The following is a 21,676-nucleotide window of genomic DNA, read 5'->3' as shown; positions in this document are numbered from 1 at the left end:
TATCAGGAGGGTCCAGCCCCTGGCCATAGCAGCCCCTGGGTGTGAGCATAGTTACAATGGAATGTTACTAGAAAAAGTGTAGAACTAGAATTTTTTATGTTGCTGATGGTTGCAATGTAAGTCGGTACAACTCCTAAGAAGGGCAATGTCTCAATATCTATCAAAGGTACAGATATAGATGCCCTTTGACTCAGTAATACTACTCTGGGAAATCTAGATGATAGAAAGAAGTATACATGGACAGGCATCTTTACAAGGTATACAATTTCTGAAAGTTATATAATTGTGCCAAGATACATTGTGAAGTGAAAGGGCCAGATGTGAGCAGAATGGTGTGAGCAGTATGCTATGCTTCGTATAAAAGTGCAGGAAGTCTATTTCTACCTGGTTTATTTTTATAAAATAAAACAATGAAGGGAATCACAACAAACTAAGAAGAGTGCCCACATGACTAGGAAAGGGTGGAAAAAATACTTGTAAGTGGGCAAATGAGGACACAGTGATAACACAGAGACATTTCCCTGCAAAACTTTTTTTTCAACTATAATTCTGCCATGGCTGGTGTGGCTCAGTGAATTGAGCACTGACCTGCGAACAGAAAGGTAACCAGTTCAATTCCCGGCAGGGCACATGCCTGGGTGGTAGGCCAGGTACCAGGCTACCAGGCTGCCGGGGCGGGGCGGGGCGGGGCGGGGCAGGCCGGGGGTGCCACAGGCAAACAATAGATGTATCTCTCTCATACTGATGTTTCTCTCCTTTTCTCCCTCCCTTGCCCTCTCTCTAAAAGTAAACAAATAAAATCTTTCTTTAAAAAGTTATTTCTAATAAAGGACATCTTTCTGTTTATAAATTTTAAAATGAATGAATATATAAATAAATAAATGTGATTCTGACCATTGGCTTTTAAAAACGGGATGGTTAGGAGAGTTTTTATCTTCCCCCCAAATCCACAAATATTGTAATGGCAGATGCAACAAATGAATCTCACAGACACTATGTTGAGTGGACACAAAGTCCACAACACGTAATTCCATGCATATGAAGTTTAAGGACAGGCAAAGCTGATGTACCTGATAGAAATAAGGGCATTACCACTCTGTAAGGGATACTCATCAAGAAAAGGCACGAGGAAACCTTGGACACTGAGCACTCCGTTTTGTTTTGTTTTGTTTTTAATTTTTATTTATTTATCTTTAGAGGGGCAGGGAAGGAGAGAGGGAGAGAAATATCAATGTATGGTTGCCACTGGTGTGTCCCCTGCTGGGAACTGGCCAGCAACCCAGGCATGTGCCCTGACTGAAAATCGAACCGCGATCACGTGGTTCGCAGGCCCACACTCAATCCACTGAGCTACACCAGCCAGGGCTGAACATTCTGAATTTTGAGCTGGGTGATGGTTACATGGGCCTATAGATGTAAAAAGTCACCAAGACTTACAATTAAACAGTGTACTTAATGCAGCTGACTCTGTGTATAAAGATATACATTACACTTCAGTAAAACTTGAATAGTATCAAAAATGTTTCTGAAGAAGATTTAATGATATGATGAAAAGCCTACAATGTAATGTCAAATCAGAAAAGACAGGATTTGGCCCTGGCCACATAGATCATCCCAAATGTGCCAAGGCAGTGGGTTCAATCCCCAGTTGGGGTGCACGCAGGAGGCAGCCACTGAGTGGTTGCATGGGTGGGGCAGTGAATGGATGTTTCTCTCTCACTCTCTCTAAATGAATCAATACATTATTTTTTAAAAGTAGGATTTTATACTGATATGGAATATAATCATACTTCTAATTTAGAATAAGAACTAGAACTGGGGAAAAGATTAAAGGAAATACACTAAAATAGTAACTGAGGGTAGTAAAAAGTTATACTTTACTATATTTCCTAGATTCTCTACAGTTACCAATCAGATTGACTGATTAAGTAAATAAACACACACACATACACACAGCCATACGCCACATAACATTTCAGTCAACGATGGATCACATATACAACAGTAGTCCCTTAAGACTGTAATGGAGTTGAAAATTTTCTACCACCTACCTCCTGACTTGTAGCTCATAATATTGTAGCAAAATGCATTACTGCAGTGCCAGTTGCATAAAAGTTTAGCACATGCAATTATGTACAGTACATAATACTTGATAATGATAATAAACAACTATGTTAATGATTTACTTACTATACTATACTCTTTATCATTATTTTAGAGTGTACTCTATTTATAAAAAAGTTTTGCTATAAAACAGTATGCTGTGTTATGTAGGCAGGAGCCTCATATACCCTACATTCACTGTAGGATTGCACAGTCTCTTGTAATTGATATAATTTTGTGTTTTATACAGAAACATGCTGTGCAGGCTTGTAACTTAGGAGCAGAAGGTTATACTACACAGCCTGGAATCACAGTTAAGCTGTACTACCTGGGTTTGTGTAAGTGCGCTCTGAGATGTTCACTGTGATGAAATTGCCTAGTGGCACATCTTTCAAAATGTATCCCATCATTCGTCAATGAATGATTTTTTTTTTTGAGAGTATATTTATTAAAGCTGGTGACAGCGAAACAAAGGAAGAGCTTAGAAGTACAGGAGAGAGTCTAGGCACGGCTGCTTTGGCTGTCTAGAAACGTTACAGGAGAGGAGTGAGCCCAGGCGGGGCTGCTGTCAGCTCATTGGAGAGTCAGAGAAAGGGGGCCTTGGAGACACTCAGGGGGCGAGCTCAGGACACGCCCACTGCTCCCCGGTTGCAAGTCTCGTGGGGGGTCCTTTAGAGGTTAGGAGAGAAAAGTAAAAATGCACGCCTGAGAGGGAAGAGGGGCATAGGTGTTCTCCAGAGCCAAGTGATTGTATTTAAATTCAGAAAGAAAGTACCCATTTAGATCTGGGGTTTGAGGACATACAGAAAAAATAAAGATCTGTAAATATATTAAAAGAGCTTTTAAACATTAAAAATATAACAATGTTGGCACAAATGTGAGTGTCTTCAAAGAACCAGGTTAACACCCAAACAGTGTGCAAATATGGTCTGTTTATTTTACAAAGTACAAGATATACAGAAAAGGGAAGGGAAAAAAACCTAAAAGTCCCTAGGAAGGCAGAGAAACCATTGTGCTAAAGAGTCAAAGACAGGCCCTGGCTGGTGTAGCTCAGTGGATTGTGTGTGAGCCTGTAAACCACAAGGTCACCGGTTTGATTCCCAGTCAGGGCACATACCTGGGTTGCGGGCCAGGTCCCCAGTAGGGGGTACATGAGAGGCAACCACACACTGATGTTTCTCTCCCTCTCTTTTTCTTTCCCTTCCCCTCTCTCTAAATAAAATCTTAAAAAAAAAGATTCAAAGACAGGAAATTAGAAAATTGCACATATTCTTGGAGGAGGTCCAGTGTAGGAGGACACTGAACTTGACTCTCCAAAAAATACATCGAAATATACACCTATGTCAAATATTCCTATTTCCAAGACAGAGGGCTGGATGCACAGGTTCTGAACAACAGAGAAGGCTGGGGAACTGCAGGAACTCGCTGGGAGATGGAGGAGCTCTCTCAAGATCAGAAGCGCTGGCTCTAGTTTCGAGTTCAGCAAAACAAACATGGGCAGGTGAGCGAGGAATGAAAGGAAAAGCAACATGCTTGTGGCTAAAACCACTTCCAAGTTGCCTATTTCATACACTACCTTTCCTAGGCCATTTCAGTTGGCGAAACAAGGGGAAAGGGAAAAGAAATAAGGAATTTGCAAGTATCCCATTAAACATTAGTATCCCAAAATCATACATGCACCCTTCAACAGATGATTCTTTAAGTTTCATTTGACAAAATAGTTATTACTATGGTACATCTGCCAAGTACACGTCCAACAACCCAGTCTGACTATCACGTCTGTAAAAGTTAAGTCCTCTAGGCTTCTCTGCCATCGTCACCTCCCTAAGTTACTATGATTATCTTTTGTCCAATTATCAAAAGCACCCAGAACTGATTAAACCTCCAGGAGAGTAAAATCCGGCAACAGTCCAAAGTTCACTGGGACTCTATTATTACTGGCTAGTCTCTCTTAAGTCAGTTTTTTTTTTTTTAAGGCTCTCGAAACCTTAAGTAAACAAATCCAACAGCCAGTGAAAACCAACACACCCAGAAACTCTCCACGAAACATTTACTTCATAGTTCACAATGGACTGTCCTATTCCATCTGCGGGTGGCCTCGCCTGGAGCTCAAGGTCAAAAGAAAACATTCCCTAACACCTTCACGCTTTATGAGTGGAAAAAAATGAGGAGGAACAAAGAAAAAGCAGGCTTCGAGGAGGGGGCAGGGACACATACACGATGCATACCACACCTTCTGACTTTCCCAAGACTGCTTCATTTTTGCTCCTTAACTATTAAAAAAAAAACAAAAAAACACTTCACCTACATTCCTAGAATTAAACACCAGATGTGTACAATGCTAGAGCTGAAAGAGCCTTTGGGATGATCGATGTTTTACCGCAGACCAGCAGGGACCAGCAATACCACCCAGTCCTTTCTGCTTACCTCCTACTAGCGCCACCCCCTTGCCACCTCATTCTACGCTGGAACGAATGCCCAGGATTCTCAACTACCCTTCAGGAAGAAATCAACCTGCTCAAAGAAACCTATGATAGCAGTTTCTGAGATTGCTCCCAACAGCAACCTAACAGACAATTTCTGAGAAACAAAGTCTCACTACAAACATCTCTAAAGACAGGTTAGGCCATCAGTAACACACATCAGGGAGATATTTTTGAAGAGAGAGACTCTGTGGGCTTTCAGCAAATCACATCATATAGGAAGCTACTACAGGTGGGAGTAACAGTACAGATAAAAAAGGAAAGTGTCCTAATCTCTCTCTGCCTCAGTAAAGGTATTTCATAGGTAATGTTGGTGCAAAGGTAGACACTGTGATTCACCAGGCTGTTCTCCATGTAGAAAGTTTAAAGGTCTGCTACCTGCTAACACTAAAAACACCCTTTGGCAAACTTGACCCAAGACAGCACCTTGAGTAATAAACAGTATTCCCCTCCAAAGAATAAGCAAGAAAATAAAAAGGACTGGGGGCAGGGGGTTAGTTTTGTAAAAATGCCAAGCTCTTTCAACACGACTCCTTTAGAAGTAATCTTTTTTTCAGTTCCTACATCCACTTCTTGGAAACGGAAATCTGATTTTTACCTTGTAGTAACGTCATTTCCACTTACCCCACCTTTCTTCCTCAGGTCTGAGTCAACTCTGAGGCCGCAACTTTGCAACACACAGTAATTCTAAGAACAAAGCTTCACAAAGCACTAAAAGTTGAGTTTAGACACAGAAACCTAGGGGTTTAATAAAAGGTTAGATGCTTGATTTGTTTTTAAATACTTACCCACTCTTCAACATTGGGGGGCTGTTCATCATAAACACGTTCCTTGTCCCACAGAATATTCGACTTGTCATACTGGTCCATCTTCCTTCGAGTTTTCACAGCAAAGAAAATCATTAAAGCAAGAGCCACAATAATCATGAACCCTAGTACAATGGCAATGGCCTAAAAAGAGATGAAAGATATTGCCATAATTAAATTTTAATTACTTACTTTGTCCCATTGTACGCTCTACAAGTACCTAATCCACCCACTGCAAACACCCTAACTAAATATCTGTGGCTTAATCAATGTAAAACTGATACAAATGTTACATTTTAGAAATACAAAACCTAAACCTAAACCTAAACCTCTTGGGCTAAGGCTAGCAAAAGACACACACACACCTTAATTCAATCCTCAGAACATGGTTAATCAACGTGAGGTACTGCCAGCAACCCATTTCAGAATTTTTTTGAGAACAGTTCCAAAGCTTGAGCACCAAGGTACCGTATTTTACACAGGGTCTATCTTACCGTATTATGCAGACATGATCTAGCCAAGCTATAAACTGAGAGAAAACACACTAATGACTCATTTAGTTGGCCAGGTTTCTGTTTTTGCATCTTTTGAGCACTTGCTAGAAAGGGCTACGTGGCAAGGAAGCCCTGCCCCGGACAGTCGTGCCGGAGCCTGGTAGGTGTGCTAACGGGCACACTGGCCCCGAGGTGCTTGGAGTCAGGGAGGCACCTGCACTCTGCCCCAGACACCTGCTAATGGGTAGCAGGTGGCTCTCAATGCAGCTGTCTATCTAACAATGACAGCCTTTTCCAAAGAACTCGGGCTTGGGGTGTGGTAAGACAGAAGTACCAACCCTCCGCCCTGTTTACCGTAAGTACATCTGAATGTCAACAACAAACATTCTGAAAACCTACATTTACAGGGAAACCATTTCAGTCTTCAAAACAGAGTGTCTCATTCAGGTAAAAGAATGAGAATTCCTGAGTCAGTGTGAGGAGAAAAAAAGAAAACACAAGAATAAAAAATTAGTAACCCAGAAACATTTTCTTAATATAACTAGGGGTGACTCATGGTTGCTGAAGGCAGGGTTCTTTGCCCAACCTGAACATTTGAATCACCTGGGTAGCTTTTAAAATACTGACTTTTACTCTAAAAAAAGTTACAGAACACTGTTGAAAGGAGCTCAAGTCGACCTAAGTAAATGGATGGAGACATTGTATATATCAGTAGACTTGATATACAAAATGATAACACTCCCCAAATTGATCTGCAGGTTCAATACAAAATCCTAGCTGGGTTTTGTTTGTTTGCTTGTTTTGCAGAAATTCACAAGCTGATCACAAAAGTCACACCCAAACGCAAAGGACCCACAATCTAGCCAAAACAAACTTGAAATAGAACAAAGTTAGAGCACTCCTACTTCCTGATTTCAAAACATACTGTAAAGCCACAGTAATTAAGACAGTGAGGTACTAGCATAAAGACAGAAATACAGGTTGATGAAATAAAACTGAGAGTTTCAAAATAAATCCTGAATTTATTGTCTGTTTTTGACCAGGGCATGAACAATTTAATGGAAATAGTCATTTCACTGTTAGAAAAAAAGAATTACCGTTTCAAAAAAGAATACCAAAGTCACTGGATATGCACAGTCACTGGATAGCCACAGTGATGGAAAGAAAGTATAGACTCCTTCCTAATACCATGCCCAAAATAACCTCAAAATAGATCACAGACCTGACAGAGCTAAAATTAAAAGTCTTAGAAGAGGCCTAGCCAGTGTGGCTCAGTGGGTTAGAGCATTGTCTGGTAAACTGAAAGGTTGTGGGTTCAATCCCTATTACAGCACAAGCTTAGGTTGTGGGTTCCATCTGCAATGGGGGCGGGGGCAATGTTTCTCTTGCCTCCCCTCTCTGCTTTCCCCTCTCTCTAAAATCATTCAGCATGTCCTAGGGTGAGGATTTAAAAACTCTATGTCTTAGAAAAAAACACAGCAGTAAATCTTTGTAATTCTGAATTAGGTAAAATGTTCTTAGATATGACATCAAAAACATAACAGAAAAATCAAATAAAAATGAAAGGCTTTTGTGCAAAGAAAAACATACAGAAAGTGACACGAGAATGACAAAATGACAGAAAATACCTGCAATTTATGTACCTGTAAGGGATTTGTATCCAGCTATACAAAGAATTCTTACAACTCAATAATAAAAATAAACGCAGCCTCCTAAAAAATGGACAAAGGTTCTAAATACCCACGTCTTCAAAGAAGACACATGCACAAAGAAAACAAGCTCAACACCATCAGGTGTCAAGGACATGCAAATCAAACCCAAACCAAGACACCACTTCACACCCATTAGCATGGTGACAACTAGGGGGACAATGTCAGTAAGGATGCACATAAATGGGAGTCCCATGTATTTCTGGTAAATGTAAAGCAGTGTAACCACTTTGGAAAAAAGTTTGGCAGTCCCCCAAAAGATTAGGCACAGAGTCACTGTAAGACCCCGCAATTGCTCCCCTAGGTATCTATTCAACTCAAGAGAAATTTAAAACAGGTTCACATGAAAACTTATACACAAATGTTCAGAGCATTATGCATAAAAGCCAATATGGAAACAGTCCATAGGTCCACCAACAGATGAATGAATAAATAAAATTTGGGATATCCACCTAGTGGACTATTACTCAGCAATAAAAAGGAATGAAGTACTGGTACCTGCTACAATATGAATGAACCTTAAAAACACTATGTTAAATGAAAGAAGCCAGTCATAAAAGACTGCATAAATATTGTGTGATTCCATTTATATGAAATACCCAGAACAGGCAAATTGACAGAACAGGTCTGAGGAGAGCTGGGAACTGGGGAGTGACTGCTAACGGGAATGGATTAATGAGTGTTCTTTGGAGAGCAGTGAAGATTTTCTAAAATTGATTGTTTGTACAACTCTTTGAATAGCCTAAAAGCCAACAAACTATACTCTAAGTGGATGAATTATGTGGTATATTAATTGTATCTCAATAATGACACCTAGCTCCTCTCCCAGATTCTGATTTAAATAGAAGTGGGGCCTTGGCATCAATATTTTTTAAAAGTTCCCAAAGCAATTCGATTAAGCCTCCCAAGTTGAGAGCCTCTGACCCAAGGATAGAGGGGGTGTGAAAACAAGAAAATTATCCATACCTCCTGGGGATCCACCACACAGTAGTGATACAAATATTGATCCACATAAAGTGCGGAAGTTGCAGGCGTGTAAAACTGGTTGCAGAGGGCAATAATTTGGGAGCCATACATGGACCCAGAGGCCTGGGCAGTTGGATTGACTCCCATTATATAGACGATTGTAGCAATAAACAACATGAAGCCCAGGATAGCACTCACTATTATCACAATCAGGTAATATCTTCTTGTTCTAGATATTTCAGATCTTATAACACTGGTGACAAATATCACCAATGCAGCAATGAAACAAAAGGCAGCCATAGACAGTAGGAAGCCCTTTGCCGCTCTTGGATCTGTATAACCTGTTCCGTAGCCATAACCGTAGCCATAACCGTAGCCATTTCCATAGCCTCCGAAGCCACCTGATCCCAAAGGGTAGCCTAAACCAGTCCCTAGTATGTTGTTTCCATAACCTCTGTCCCAGGCAAGTGTGGAGGCAACGCAGGCAAATATGGCAATGCACATCACGATAATCAGCATAGACAGAATCCGAATCACTCCCGGAGGGGAGGTCCACTTATAGTAGTGAAGAATTTCATCTTCTGGGTAGAAAGAATATGCCGTGTGAGAAAGCATCGGTCGAACATTCATCTCTCCGCCATACATGTCATTGCTTGGTGCATAATGACTGGGTTTGCTGAAATGCACATTAAAACAATTTCAAATTAGCATTTTTGGAGATAACCAGAAAGAACGTATAAAGTACTTGGAATAATGTAAACAAACCATTGGCTAAAAAAACTATGTTAGTAACTGCCCCACTGCAATGGGGCAATTTGCATCCCCTCCAAAATTCAAATGTCAACATCCTAAGACCCAGTGTGATGATATTAGGAGGTGGGGCCTTTGGAGGGGGGTAATTCGGTCATGAGGTGGAGCCCTCATGAATGGAAATAATGTCCTTATTAAAGAGGCCCCAGAGAGCTCTCTTGCCTCTTCCACCACGTGAGGATTCAATAAGAAGTTCGCAGTCTACAACTTGGAAGAGGGCTTTCACCAGGACCTGATAATGCTGACACCCTATCTCAGACTTCCAGCCTCCAAAACTGAGAGAAATAAATTTCTGTTGTTCATAAGGTACCCGGCCTACCATCCTTTGTCAGAGCAGCCTGAATGGGCCCAGGTACTGTCTGAACCATAAAGATATCTGTGCATCAGAATCCCCTTCAGGGCCTGTTAAAACGCAGATTGCGGACCTTCACCCCCAAGTTGCCAATTCTGCAGGTCTGGGCTAAGACAAGTTTCTGGATGATGCTGATACTGCCAGTCTGGGAACCACAGATTGAAAATGACTGCTCTGGTTTCTGTGTGTGGAACAGAAGTTCTCAAATTCTGCTACATGTAGGGAACATGTAAAATCCCCAGGTGGGACACTCCATATCAGTTTAGTCACAGTGCCTAGAGATGGAACCCCCGAAGCTTCAAATAATAGTGACAACCATTTGCCTGCGTGACTTGAGACCAGTGCATTCAGACATGACACCTACCACGACCCACCAATGAACACGTGAGATTCCTGGTAGCCTCACTCCTTTACCTAAGAAGGCACAATTGTTCATTTATTCATTTTACAGCTATTTACTGGAGCTGCCAGGCTGAAGTTGTGCCCAGTACTGGGGATACAACAATGAACAGAATGGTCTCAGTCCAGGCTCCTCATGGAGTTGAGTCTCTATTAGGGTGGTAAGACATTAATCCTTACATGATCTATAATTAGTTACAATAAGAGTTACAAAGTAAATCAAATATGTAATGAGGGCTCACGAGGGCAATGCCTAACTGGCTCTTCATTCTCCTTTACAAAGCTATCTCTCAAACTCCAGTAATTTTATCATAAGCACATTCGTAAAAAGCACACTGATGTGTGGACACACTGAATTTAAGAACCACATGCCTTGGGGAGGCAAAATTCAGTTAGCAAACTGACCTCAACCCCTTTTGTTTTTGCCATTATTTCCACAGTTCACCTTCCTCATCCCAAGGCAAGACATCCTACTACTATAAATGCTTCAAAAGGCTACCTGAGTATATGAGAATGAAAAGGCAGGGGAGAAAGCGGAGAGAACACTGATCAGCTGGTCTCTGACATCATCAACTATGAAAGCCCCATCATCCACTCTACTCAAATCTGTGGGCTGTCTCCAACTGGGGCTGTCACAGAGAGCTCAGCTCTGAGTTTCTCTAATATCTTGTATTCTAGAGCTCACAAGCACCTATTCTTCTAAGGTATGTACCCAGGAGTAAAATTTCTGGGTCAATTTTTTTTTTTAGCTTCAGCTCTACTAGACAATGTCAAACTGTTTTTCCAAAAGGATTGTTGTCAACTTACTCCCATTAACAGCATAATGTTCACAGAAGCACTGCTTATGATAACCCCACACCGGAAACAGGCCAAAAGCCTACCTAAAGTGGAGTGGGTGCACTACTGTGATTTATAAGGAACATGTGTTTGGTCACTCATTCAGTTGACCAAATACATTTTTTTCACATACATTTGGTCTTCCACAATTCCTGGCTCACTGCTCCAGAAACTCTTGGAATTTCCTATGTATTGAGATTAAAAAAGGTGTCTTTTGTTTTGTTAATAAGCACTAAGGGTAGGAGAAGGTTGGAACTTTCAAAGCCTTTTTTTAAAAAATATTTTATTTATTTATCTTTAGAGGGGAAGGGAAGGAGAAGAGAGAAATATCAATGTATGGTTGCCTCTCCTGAGTCCCCTGCTGGGAACTGGCCTGCAACCCAGGCATGTGCCCTGACTGGGAATCGAGCCATGATCGTCTGGTTCGCAGGCCCGCGCTCAATCCGCTGAGCTACACCAGCCAGGGCTCAAGCCTTTTTTAAAAAATAGGTATTACCGTACTTTACTATTATTATTTTTAAAACATTTTATTTATTTATTTTTAGACAGAGGGGAAGGGAAGGAGAGAGGGAGAGAAATATCAATTGCCTCTCATGCATCCCCTACTGGGGACTTGGCCTGCAACCCAGGCATGTACCCTGACTAGGAATGGAACTGGAGACCTCTCAGTTCCCAGGCCAGCATACAATCCACTGAGCCACACCAGCCAGGGAAGGAACTTTTAGTCTTAACCCCTACCCTCCATGCTCCACCCAACCACTCACACCACCTACAGGTAGTGGAGAGAGGCTATGGGTTGAATCAATTGCCAAAGACCAATGACTTAATCGATCATGACTGTGCAACAAAGATGAGCTTCAGAGAGCCTCCAGGTTGGTGAATATGTGGAAATTCAGGGAGAGTGGTGCACCTGGAGAGGGCATGGAAGCTCTAAGCCCTTCTCACATACGTTGCTCTAGGGATCTCTTTCACTGGCTGTTGCTGAGTTATGTCCTTTCCAATAAACCAGTGACCTAGTAAGTGATGTTGCTCTCAGTCCTGCGAACTGTCCTAGCAAATTAATTGAACCCAAGGAGAGAGTTGTGGGAACCTCTGATTTACAGTCAGAGGTGCAGGTAACAAACCAGCATTCTGAACTGGAACCTTCAGTCTGTAGCCAATTTGTCAGAAGCACAGAGAACCTGGGGCAGTCTTGTAGGACTGAACCATCAGCTGTGGGATCTGAGGCTATCTCTGGGTAGAAGGTGTCAGAGAGTTGAATTCTTAAACACCCTGTTGAGGTCCAAGAATTGTTTGTTGGTGTGTGGGGAACGCCCTACCCTGGAACTGGTCTGGGGACCCAATTTAATGGGTAACTGTGATACATCCCATGATGAAACGCTATAGAGCTATGTTAACATGGCAGCCACTAGCCACACGGGTTTACCGACCACTTGAAGTTTGGTTAGTCCAAACCGAGACATGCTTTTACCTGTAAAATATGCAGTGATCACAGTATGAAAAAAAAAGTCAGACCACCAAGAAAGAACCCTAATATTAACTATGTACTCTGGCTGATACTGATGGGCCAAGGTTGGCTCATGGATCATAACAAATGTTCCTCTCTGGTGGGGCATGTGGATAATGAGGGAGGCTATGCGTGTGTGGGGGCAGCAGAATGTGGACAACCTCAGTTCTTCTGTTTTGCCATGAATGTAAAACTCCTCTAAAATACAGAGTCTTGCCCTGGCTGGTGTAGCTCAGTGGATTTGAGTGCGGGCCTGTGAACCACACAATCGCAGTTCGATTCCCAGTCAGGGCACATGCCTGGGTTGCAGGCCAGTTTCCAGCAGGGGACTCATGAGAGGCAACCATACATTGATATTTCTCTCCTTCTCTTCTTCCCTTCCCCTCTAAAGATAAATAAAATCTTAAAAAAAAAATAAAATACAGAGTCTTTAAAAAAATGTAAACTATCCCCTGAATCAGTCTTTATATCAATCATGAGTTGAAATGATAACATTTTGGATATACTAAGTGAAATACATTATAAAGTTAATTTTTTTGTTCTCAATATGCATTTAAGAAAATATAAATTAGACACATGGATAACATTATGTCTCTACGGCACTGACCTGACCCTGGGTCAGAGCAGGACTTTGAGGTGTTGTATCTTTCTTGACTGAGGTGATAATTTTTCTTTGTCTTGCCCTGGCTGGTATAGCTCAGTAGATTGAGCGTGGGCCTGTGAACCAGAGGATCGAGGTTCGATTCCCAGTCAGGGCACATGCCTGGGTTGCAGGCCAGTTCCCAGCAGGGGACACATGAAAGGCAACCATACATTGATATGTGTCTCCCTCTCTCCTTCCCTTCCCCTCTAAAGATAAATAAAATAAATTAAAGAAAAATAAAGGCACTAACATGAAAGCTTCATACCAATTGTGAAAAAAAGGAATGAATACACACACAAATATAAGCCTAGACCATACTGAAGCAAATATTACTAACAGGTAACAATAGTTGCCTCTGCAGAGAAAAACTGTCATCCTTGAAGTTATGGGTAAGAGGGAAATGCATTTTTCACTGAATACACATATATGTTTTGTTTTGTTTTGTTTTTTTAAAGATTTTATTTATTTATATATCTTTAGAGGGGAAGGAGAAAGGGAGAGAAACATCAATGTATGGTTGCCTTTTGTGCGTCCCCTGCTGGGAGTTGGCCTGCAAGGAACCGGCCTGCAACCCAGGCATGTGCCCTGACGGGGAATCGAACTGCGATCGTCTGGTTCGAAGGCCGGTGCTCAATCCACTGAGCTACGCCGGCCAGGGCCACATATATGTTTTTAAAAGCAAACAAACAATAGATTTCAACATTGTAGAAACAATGTCTCAACAATGCTAGGTACATATTTTTTACATGTAACAGACTTTTAAAAAACTGAAGAATTATTTACTTACAATTCATCAGGTCTATATGGAGGTGGACTTTCAAAAGGCCTCGATGACATGGTCAGTGGTCACCTGATCTTCAAGATGAGCAATGTCCTGAAGCTCCCAAGATAAGCCAACCTAGGCAGCATAAGTAGGGTAATGACATTACTCTGAGCTGACAGTTTCCTTGCATCACTAAGAAAACAAATGATACCAATCCCAAATAACCTTTCATACCGTGTTTACTTCTCTTGTCCTTTCCATGGCTCTTTTTACACATTGGGCCATTAATTCCTTCAGCCCTGAGCACAGTAATCACTAAGCCTAGCAGTCCTCACAGCACCTAGCACCATGCTCTGCACATCCACGGCAAATATTTGTTTAAACTCGAAATCCTACACTGTAGTGATTTTTTAAAATGGTATTTATTTTTTAAGTCCCTTCAAAGAATAAGATGGGCATAAGAAAAATTTTAAATACGCTGTTTCACATTACTTTGGAAAGTTCACATTAAATGAGAATGCATATGAAACTGCACAGCTAGCAGAGTCTAGCACATACTAGCCCCTCAATATGAATTAAAGCACAACCTGGTTTAAAAGAATGCTTCTCGCCCTGACTGGTGTAGCTCAGTGGATTGAGCACGGGCCTGTGAACCACACGATCACAGTTTGACTCCCAGTCAGGGCACATGCCTGGGTTGCAGGCCAGTTCCCAGCAGGGGACTCATGAGAGGCAACCATACATTGATATTTCTCTCCTTCTCTCTCCATCCTTTCCCCTCTGAAGATAAATAAATAAATAAATAAAATCTAAAAACAAAAAAGGATGCTTCTCTCAATATAACAATTACAAGGTGCAGCTCTAAATGGTGGGACTATGGACATTTTCCCCTTCTGCTTTTCTAAGTCATCAAAACTGGGCATAGTTTTTATAAATTATGGGGGGCGGGGACATTAAATACACATTGTATTAAGGAGTCCTCTTCTCTAAGGGAAAAGCGGAATGATTTTGTTCTAAAAGTCCTCAATTTGTTCCACCTTCACTCACTCAGCAAGTATTTATTAAGCGACTCCACTGTACCACGAGAACCTGTGGAAGTTCAGTGGGAGACACAGCTCTCCTGAAGGTCACACCCGAAGAAAGCAGCTCTGGCGCAGGCATTAACTTAGGGCTGAACTTCATGACAATGTGGTGTGGGGGTGACCAAAGAATGAAAGAGGAAGGCCACCTGAGCAAGATCTATTACCTGGGTATATTATTAGAGTGTCTAATATTTCTTCCTTCTCAAATAAAGTATGTGCAATCTTATATCACTATATTAGGAACAGTGTATCAATTCAAGCTCTTTAAACTTTGTTCTTTAAAATCAACGCAGCTATCCCTCACATCCGTAAGGACAGCCAATTCCAAACGTTTGTTAGGTAAAACATCAAAGGTGGAAATACAGTGAATGTTAGTAACATCAATACAATTAGCATAATTTTTCTGAACACATCATAGGAAGGCTTCTCTACGTTCTTTTATTTCTAAGAGCCACCTTATTGAACTGTGACATACAGAATGTCAACAAATCATGTGTACGTAGCCCTTTAACTAGCACCCAAACACACATATAAATGAGCACACTTCAGGACAAACTATGATGGTGCTATGAAAGTCCAGATTAAATGTCTCCCTACTTGATGTTCAGAAAGATTTTAAGAAAAACTGAATTTAGACATTAAGGAAGGCCGGATGCTACTTCTAAAGCTGCATGTCACATACTGACAAACTGACTCCAGGGGAGGAATCTTATTCCTTCTATACCTATGACTCATCCATTCAAGACTATGCCAAATATTCCAGGCTCAGTGATGATTTTTGAAAATTCTAAATGAATCCAGCTCCAGGCTATAGTTTCAGTTTTGTCAAAAATCCAGGCAAAATCCCTTCCCAAACTGCTATTTCCTAGATTCAGAGTTTAGCTGTCCTGTCTTCTCTAATAGTAAAGATTTTAAATTGTGAAGCAAATAATTTTACAAAGCTAGTTAAGAACAAGCCATATCACACCAACTTCCTTTCCTGAGGTTACCAGACTGGTAGGTGAAGGAAGTGCACACAGAATCCTGAGAATCTTGAACACATCCTTGCTGTGTGCAGGGTCATTACGCAGACTTCTATGGGGCTGAGTAACGGAACCCAACTAGGACAGAGTTAGACCATTTATGTCCATCTGGAGGGAGGTCTCCACTGGTGACTACACACAAAGTGGATGCAACAAGCTAATCCAGGTGTGCAGCTGGCACACCCACTAGCTCCAAGGACATGAACACCGGTCAGGCTCTCTGTAAGACCAGAGTGATCAGTTGAAACAAACACAGTGATTGAAAAAGCTCATGGCCTTACACAAATTTCTCATCTCTGAGCCTCACTACCATCCTTTGTCAAATGGGGAACAATCCTGACTTTTCAGCTGGGAGAACTATGTAAAACATGAATTAAGAAAGATAAGAAAATGTATTATTCACTGCAAGATGAGAAATTTCAGTGTTTAGGCAATTAGGTTTACTCTATACATTTCCAGATATTGCTGGTATGTATAAATCAATTTAAAAATGTAAACTCAAATTTTAAAAAATAAAGCACTGGATAGGGAGATCTGGCTTAATAACTCCATTTTAAAAATAACTTTTAGCCCTGGCTGGTGTAGCTCAGTGGATTGAGCATGGGCCTGCGAACCAGAGGATCGTGGTTCGATTCCCAGCCAGGGCACATGCCTGGGTTGCAGGCTGGTTCCCTGCAGGCCAACTCCCAGCAGGGGACACATGAAAGGCAACCATACATTGATATTTCTCTCCCTCTCTCCTTCCTCTCTGAAGATAAATAAATAAAATCTTTTTTAAAAAAGTTTAAAAAAAATAAAAATAAAAAAAATAAAAATAACTTTTATTTTTTTCCCAATTTTTTTATTTAATTATTTTTAAGTACAGTTTTCTGTCTATTACTCCCATCCCACCCCCGTGCTCCCCCCTCCCTCCCATTTCCACCCTTCTCAGTTGTTGTCCATGTATCCTTTATGTATGTTCCTCTAAATCCCTCCCCTATTTCCCCTGAAATTCCCTCACCTCTCCCCTCTGGTCACTGTCAGCCTGTTCTCTATTTCAGTGTCTTTGGTTATATTTTGCTTGCTTGTTTGTTTTGTTGTTTAGCTTCCTGTTGAAGGTGAGATCATATGGTATTTGTCCTTCAACACCCGGCTTATTTCACTCAGCATAATGCTTTCCAGTTCCACCTAAAAATAACTTTTAAATACTGATTTGAGAGAGAGAGGGAGGGAGAGAGAAACATCAACTTATTGCTCCATTTACTTATGCATTCATTGGTTGCTTCTTGTATGTGTCCTGACCAGGAATCAAACCTGCAACCATGGTAGATCAGGATGACGTTCTAAACAACAAGCTACCCGGCCAGGGCCAATAACTGTCCATTTTTAAGTGCATTTCCTTGGTGAGAATGTCAACAAAAGCTAACGTACCTCTGCAAACTCAGGCAGTACGCACAGAGATAGTGCTTGGATCTAGGAATGACCCAGTTATTAAAAGAAGCAGACCTCTGCATAACCTTAAAATTCGTGCATCATGCTCCACTAAGTGCCTCTCCAGGAAGATAACTAAAATTATTAAAGATTTTTTAAATATTTATTTATTTTTAGATAGAGGGGAAAGGAGGGAGAAAGAGCAGGAGAGAAACATTAGTGTAATAGATACATCGATCCTAGGCATGTGCCCTGACTGGAAATCGAACCAGCGACCTTTCGGTTCGCAGGCTGGCACTCAATCCACTGAGCCACATCAGGTTAAAATTAGTCAAGGTCTTAAAAAATCATGCCTTAACACATATGACTGGAAAAACAGGAAATGTCTGGCTTGGAGAACTCAACATTAGAAGGACCACTAAAGCTACCTTCAAATATGTAAAGAACTGTCTTTGTAGTCCTAGAAATGGTTCTTTGAAAAAACTAAAAAATAGCACAGATTTCCTCCTAATGTTAGGAGGAATCTCCCTCACCCTCCAAAAACAACTATCAATTCCATCTTATGCCAATTATGCAAAACTTAAGTTGTTTGATATTTGGGGGAGACTGGACAGGAGGAGGACTGAACAGGTCTCCTTCAAGGCTCCTTCAAGGCAGTCTGTGACTGCACTCTAATGCCACAGCCAAAGGAGAAAGAGAGCCAAGAAATGACAAGCTGTCGTCCAAGGCTCAGCACAGCAAGTCACGATAGTGAAGGGGCAAACGTCAAACAGCTAAGTAAGAGTCAGGGGCAAAGAGCAGCAAATACTTGTCGATCAATACGTTAAGTTGAAAGCCAGCTAATGTAAACATACAACAAACATTCTCCCCTTGAAAATGCTTAGTGATCAAAAGCTGTCGAAATTTTTTTAAAAAGCTAAGTTGAAATTTAAAAGTCTGAAAATACTATGATCCAAAATTATTCTTTAAAGCCAACTGTCAAAAGAGTAAAAACGAAACTTTATTATATGTATGGGCAGTCTGTTCCTTTTCAATCACAGGCAGCAATGGTTCATCTGCTTTTAAGAAGTTTTTTAAGTGTGCCTGACATTAAATGATTCTATTTAGGTTACAGGCACATCATTAGTAAACTGCCTAAAATTCTGAAATTCGGCAGATTTTGAAATAGATGAGCTCTGTGTCTGAAACTGTTTTTTTAATAAGCTCTCCACATGAATTTTAATCACACTGTATATTTTGAGAATCACTGCCTAGAATAAAAGCAGCAATCCAAGGAAGGCCTTGATCTTGTGGTTTCCTGTGTAGTGTACACTGATCTTTACGTGGCAGGTGCCTGTGGTTCAGGCCTCAGCTCAAACATCACCTCCTCAGAGATGCCTTCTCAGTCACACACTCCACTCACGTCATCTGTTTTACTTTCAGAGCAAGTTTTCCCCCCTAACTAAAACTATTAGTTTTTCTTTTCTTTTTTTCTTACTGCCACCATTTCCACCCAGACTGGAATGTCAGCTTCACAAGCACTTAGATATCTGTTTTGAGCATTATAGTCATTCCTTACCCCTGGTAAAAAGTATAATCTACCAATATCTGACTTACAAAACCCAATAGTCCATATTACAGGTGGGGTTTCAATCCAGCACTGACCATCCCGAAGTTCTTCACTCATAACACCCAGTAAATACAATCCTTTAAGTTCAACAAAGATAATTAAGAGCGTATACTCTGAGGGGAAAAGAGAGATAAGGGTGAAATACACAACCATGTGGGTATCACCTGGGAGCCTGTTAGAAATGTGGAATTCCAGGCCCTACCTCTGACCTATTAATCAGAATCTATATTTTAATCAGATCCCCAGGTGATTCATACCACATTCAAGACTAGGAGGGTAACTAGGTTTAAAGGCGTTTATTCAGTTTTAAAAGAGTTCTAATAAGGTCTACCTTTTAGAGTGGTTGATTAAATGATATAATGTACAAACACTTTTAGAACAGAGCCCCTAACACAGGAGGAACTGCCCATCATTCCCCTAAATCGAGGGGAAGTTGTCTAAATCTCACTATTCTCCTCTCCATTACCTAACAAAGGAGGCACCTAATAACTAAATAAATGCAAAACTACAAAAAGAAATTGTCGCTTTGTCTGAGGAGATACCTATTACTGCGGATCCACCATTTCAAATGTCTGTTTTTTAAAAAATCAGAGAAAATAAAGATACATCGCAAAAGAAACACTTAGTGCCCTGGCTGGTGTAGCTCAGTGGATTGAGCGTAGGCCTGAGAACCAGACGATCGCGGTTCAATTCCCAGTCAGGGCACAAGCTTGGGTTGCAGGCCAGTTTTCGGCAGGGGCCAGTTCCCCGCAGGGGATGCACTGAGAAGCAACCATACATTGATGTTTCCTTCCTCTCTCCTTCCCTTCCCCTCTAAAGATAAATAAATAAAATATTTTAAAAAAAGAAACAGTTATAGTTGGGAATGAGTAGTTTGAGAAATCTACCTCGTCTAGAAAGAACTAGTTTCAATCACAGCAAGAACTGCTAGCAGTGCCTTAATGGTAAGGGTTTCTCTTTTCCCTTTTCCGGGGATCCCAATAATACACCTGTTGTGCGAGACGGCCACTCACTAACCTGTAGGGCTGCCTCCTCCCCGCCCCAGGTCCTTTCCCAAGTGGGCAGTTTGCCCAGCCAGCCCCAGGGCCCGCCTGAGGATGGATGCCGCGGCTACTCCTCCCGCTCAGTGGCTTCACCCAAGACACAAGGGGGTCGGAGTTGCTCTTCCAGCCCCAAGGTGCAGAGGCCATTTTGGCCCCTCGACCCACATTTTCCCGCACACTTCCTCCGACAAAGGCAACATGTCCGCTGGACTTCAAGGTCTCAAAACCTGGCCACCCGGCCGGAGCAGGTTCGGGGTTCGCGAGCCCGCCGCACCCAGGAGCACCCCAGACACGGCGCGCTGCCAGAGCAAGGACCGCCCCCGAGGCCTCCGCTCAAGGCTGAGAATCTGAGAGTGAGCAAATTCCCTCGAAGTACAGCCTCCCTCGAAATTAAAGGCCCGTCCCACCAGCTTCAATCCACGAGGGCTCATCCAACTCCCCCTAAGTGGACTCAAAATTCAAAATGGTCCGTCGGCGCACACCGTCGCTCCAGGAATACAGCATTTCATGGATTCAACCCGGCCACCCTCTCTCCCTGAGATACCCAAAGCGGTGGCGCGGGGGCAGAAACCGTGAGGTCTCCCAGGATCTAAGCGCCCCGGGCAGCGAGCGCCTCTCTCGCTCCAGCTCCAGGGCGCAGGACCCCCGAGGGGTTGGGAGCCGCGCTCCTCTCCCCGAGGCCCCGCAGAACTGCAGCCGGGAGAGCAGAGCGCAGGGTTCTCACTGTTCACGAACCTCTCGTCCCGCTAAAAGCGAAGGTGCCCGCGCCGCCTGGGCACACTCATAGTACAGCATTTCCGCCGAAGGAGCTGATCCGCGCCTCCAAGAGGCCCCAGTGGCCCTGGGACGCAGCTTCAAGTTAGCCCAAGGCGGCCGGCTCCGCGGACCCGCACCTCTCCGGTTCCCGCGAGTCCCAGCCAAGGGGCGAAACCGCCACCGAAACTAGCCCTGAGCGCCCTTCCCCCGCACCTCCTCTACGAGACGCGGCCGCCGCGGTCCCCCCGCCGCGTCCAACTCTCACCTACTCGCTGCAGTCCCGCCCAGCCCACCCAAGACGGTGGGAGCAGAGGAGCGCGCTCACCTGGCGGTCGCACCTGACGCTGTACGGACCGCCGGCACGCAGCGGGGCACAGGGTTAGGGACCAGCCCCCCCTCCTCCGTCCGCCCCCCTCCCCGACGGCCCGGCCCCTGGGCATGCGCACCGACGCCAGGCAGTGCGACGGGAGGTCCGCCGCCCGCCCGGGAGGTCCTCACCTGCTGCACTCCGCTCGGGCTCCTCGGCGCTCTGGCCAGCTCTCCCGCGAGTCCCTCTGTCTCCGCCTAAGGAAGGAGAAAGGGGGAGGTGGACTCTGGCGAGGAGGTGTGGTGTGGCTGCCTCCTCCCCCCGCGACCCATTCACCTGAAACTCGGATGGGAGGGGGAAGGAAGAGGTGGAGAAGGAGGCGGGAAGAGCCAACCGGTAAGGCTCCACATAGTCCTGCGGAGCGCGGAGTTAAAGGCAAAGCACCGCGTTTCAGGGGGAGAGACAAGGAACCCAGTGCAGAGGAGGGGCTATGGCTCCGGGGTTCGTGGACCACCCTGACGCGCGCTCAGTCCGCGGGTTTCTGGTAGAACAGCGGGGTGAGGTATAGAGAAGCC

General features: G+C 43.0%; 1 protein-coding gene across 3 annotated transcripts in view; it reads right to left on the bottom strand.

The window, feature by feature from the left end:
- The window catches only part of OCLN (occludin), a 38,813-nt gene extending 17,417 nt beyond the window's left edge, over nt 1-21,396 (bottom strand). Inside the window, exons 1-4 of one of the 3 annotated variants that reach the window (XM_037031071.1) lie at nt 21,293-21,396; nt 13,897-14,007; nt 8,562-9,237; nt 5,375-5,536 (exon numbers count right to left, since the gene is read on the bottom strand). In XM_037031071.1, coding sequence (XP_036886966.1) covers nt 5,375-5,536; nt 8,562-9,237; nt 13,897-13,946 — 888 coding nt within the window. In that variant the 5' untranslated portion in view covers nt 13,947-14,007; nt 21,293-21,396. Of the gene's footprint in view, nt 1-5,374; nt 5,537-8,561; nt 9,238-13,896; nt 14,008-20,762; nt 20,979-21,119; nt 21,215-21,292 lie in introns of those variants that run through there. The other 2 variants (XM_037031070.1, XM_037031072.1) reach the window with 2 other exon arrangements.
- Between the last annotated feature and the right edge of the window lie 280 nt (nt 21,397-21,676).

This window comes from Sturnira hondurensis, unplaced genomic scaffold (genome assembly GCF_014824575.4).
Source record: "Sturnira hondurensis isolate 20B ecotype Veracruz unplaced genomic scaffold, ASM1482457v3 Scaffold0020958, whole genome shotgun sequence".
NCBI classification, from domain to species: Eukaryota; Metazoa; Chordata; class Mammalia; order Chiroptera; family Phyllostomidae; genus Sturnira; species Sturnira hondurensis.
Note: the sequence above shows the minus strand (reverse complement) of the source record. Positions and strands in the feature narration are given on the sequence as shown.